Raw genomic sequence first — 3,226 nt, 5'->3', positions numbered from 1 at the left:
CTTCCCAGAGCGGGCCTAAGCTGTCAGTAGGACATCCCCTGAGGGCTCCCGGACTGGAGAGGGGGCAGGCCAGGCTGAGGAACCCCGCTCTAGTGACACGAATTTCATGCACCGGGCCTCTAGTTTGAAGAAATAAAAGTGGAAAATTTTCTAAAAATTATACAAGACAACAAGCCATAAATCCAAGATACTCATAGAGCCCTAAGCAAGATACTTACAAAACAAACAGACAAACAAACAAAAAAACAAAAATAACCAAATCAAGCAGTATCAACAAGAAAAGCAAAAATACCAAGCACATATTCAAACTGTTGAAAATAAAAGAAAAAGAAAATCTTGATGGCAGCCATGGAGAAAAATCCTCCTAAAGGTTCTTCATTTCCCTCAGATTAAAGGCCACATCCTCATTATGGTAAAAACCCTCTATCTGATTTTGTCCTTGTTCCTCATAGTTTCCTTACCTAATTCTAGACACTCTAGCTCCTGCTCTTCTTCTAAACTATGCACACTCTCACCTCCTCCACTCTTCACTCATCCTTCCCAACACACTTACACCCACAAAGCATACCCCCTTGTCTTCTGTGGAAGACAGCAAAAATGGCTTTTCCTATCGGTATCTAGAGCCCTTTGCAATGTGACTTTGCAGCTTCTTCAGTAAGAGGTCAAATCTTTCTTCACTTTATGGACTTGTCTTATGACTTGCTGTGAGCAACAAGAAGAAACATGCCATTTCTGAGCCCAGGCATCGGGAGGCCCTATGGTGCTTCTGCTTTCTCTCAAAGATCCCTGTTACACGATGAGAACAAGTCCAGACTAGTTAACTAGATGATAAGAGAATATATGAGGCGCTGGCCGGTGTGGCTCAGTTGGTTGGGCTTTGTTCCATGTACCAAAGGGTTGCTGGTTCTTCCCAGTCAGGGCATATCCCCAGGTTGCAGATAAGGAGAGTTTGGGAGGTGGCCAATCGGTTTTGCTTTTGCATCAATGTTTCTTAATTCCCCTCGCCCTGCCTCTCTCTAAAAGAAAAAAATCTTAAAAGAAAAAGATTAAATGAGGCAGAGTCAAACTGTCCCAACTGAGAGCCCATAGACCCCATACAGAGTAGAGAGCCCAGCCAAGATCAGTAATGCCAGACAGCAGCTAGCCAGCAGCAGACAACAGATGCATGCATGAGCTCTACAGAGAAAAGCCAAGCCTAACTCAAACCAAAAGAACTATCCAGGAGACAAACTCATGAGCAAACAAATGTTTAATTATTTTAAGCTACTGAGTTTTGGGATAGTTTGTTACGTAGCAGTTGACATAGTCTTTGCTCAAATATCAGCTTCTTAATGAAGCATACCCTAACCACTCCATTTCAGTGGCAACCCATATTCCCTCAGCATTCACAATGCACCCTTTCCCCTATGTTTTTCTCATAGCACTTATCACCTTCTAACATACATGTCATTTACTATTCATCATGTTTATTATTTATTATTTCTCCCACTAGAATGTAAGTTCATAAGGGCAGGCATTTTTGTCTTTTTTGTATTCTGATGTATTTTAAGCACCTAAAATGCTACTAAGTATATGGATCCTCAATAAATATTTGAGAAATAAATGAATAAGGATATCTTTTTTGTAAGAATATGGAGAATTAACAACTACATTGAATTTGCAGGCCTATCTTGACACATTTATTTAAAAAATGACTATTCCAATTACTATTTAAAAGTATCAACTACCAAATGTTGTAAGTATCCTACAAGATATACAGTGAATCTACATTAGGAGGAAAAAAGAATGGGAATGGGGAAGAACCCTCTAGTTAGAAAATGTTTATATGTAAACATAATAAAAGAAAACATTGAAATTTAGAACAATCAACATTATAAGGGTTTCTAGGGAATTATTAAATGACATAATAACTACGTTAGACACTTGGAAATTACTAATTTTTACCTAGCATTGTGTCCAAAAAGAGAATATTAGCATGAATGCAACAATTATTAATAAGAATTGTCTAAATCATACGACATATGGCTTTGGAATTATTAAAAAATACTTGCAGTTCATATTGTCTTAAATTACATTTCTATAGAATTTCTCTTAACATATTAATTCTAAAATTTGGTAAGTGACAAAGCTAAGGATAAATTAGCAAATGAAAAGTTAATTCTATGTCATAAGATTTTAAAATGAATTAAAATAAAACATGCTTTAAACATATACAAAAAAGCAACTTACTTGCTTCGCAAAATATGGTAACAGTCAATGTATAAACTAACTCTCTCTTTAAATGTATGTAACCAGATGTTTCTTGGGCAGATTATCTTCTTCACTAAATAAAACTTTCACATACTTACATAAGTATTTTCAAAGAGGGTTAAAATATGTAAAAATTTTAAACTTGCCTTCAACTTGGCTCAGATTTAATGGTTTAATTGTTAAATAAACCATGGACCTCTGAGCTATTTGCATCCTGTATTGATGACTAATGATTTCACCATTTTCTTCTAAGAAAAAGCAACCTTTTGATTGTACACATTGCCACTCCTGAAACAAAGAAAAAAAATTTTTTTTCAAACTATGTTTACTAAATGTTGTCAGCATGCATAACAAGGAAGAGAAATCTGAGGAGGATATAAAAGAACTGTAAATAGAGCATTGATTTCCAGGAATTTGCAACTGTCATTAAGAGGTAAAAAAACAGACATGACACAATTCAATTATAATTGATAGTAGTATATGGTTAGAACAAAAAAAGAATTATATATGCAAAATAATATTATAATTGCAGTTCCTAAAATAGTGCCTGACACATTGTAGGTGCTCAATGTCTGATGTGTGTGTGTGTGCGCATGTGTGTGTGTGTGTGTACATGCAGTAGGGGAGAGGTGGAGGGAAGGAGTTCATCAATATAAACTGAGAGAGCAACCCATGAACTGTATCTTGAAGGGTCGGCCGAACTTGGATAATGACAAGTTAGGAAAAAAACATAATGAAGAGAAGAATTGAAAGAATATAAAGTTCATGAGAATGAGAGAAGTATTGAAACAAAATCCTATATAATAAAAAGCTATTATGCAAATCAACCAAACGTCGGAATGACAGGTCACTATGATGCACACTGACCACCAGGGGGCAGATGCTCAATGCAGGAGCTGCCACCTGGTGGTCAGTGCACTCCCACAGGGGGAGCACTGCTCAGCCAGAAGCAGGGGTCACGGTTGGCGAGCATAAT

General features: G+C 36.7%; 1 protein-coding gene across 4 annotated transcripts in view; it reads right to left on the bottom strand.

Annotated features, from left to right (window-relative positions):
- Positions 1–3,226, bottom strand: part of EFCAB7 (EF-hand calcium binding domain 7) — a 56,167-nt gene that overhangs the window by 29,597 nt on the left and 23,344 nt on the right. For all 4 annotated transcript variants that reach the window (XR_001515445.1, XR_001515446.1, XR_001515447.1 and 1 more), the window contains exon 7: positions 2,397–2,538. Coding sequence is in view for 1 of the 4 variants with exons in the window: in XM_006773229.2 (XP_006773292.1) it covers positions 2,397–2,538 (142 nt within the window). In the remaining 3 variants the exon portion in view is untranslated. The remainder of the gene's footprint in view (positions 1–2,396; positions 2,539–3,226) is intronic.

Source organism: Myotis davidii, unplaced genomic scaffold (assembly GCF_000327345.1).
Source record: "Myotis davidii unplaced genomic scaffold, ASM32734v1 scaffold205, whole genome shotgun sequence".
Lineage (NCBI taxonomy): Eukaryota > Metazoa > Chordata > Mammalia > Chiroptera > Vespertilionidae > Myotis > Myotis davidii.
Note: the sequence above shows the minus strand (reverse complement) of the source record. Positions and strands in the feature narration are given on the sequence as shown.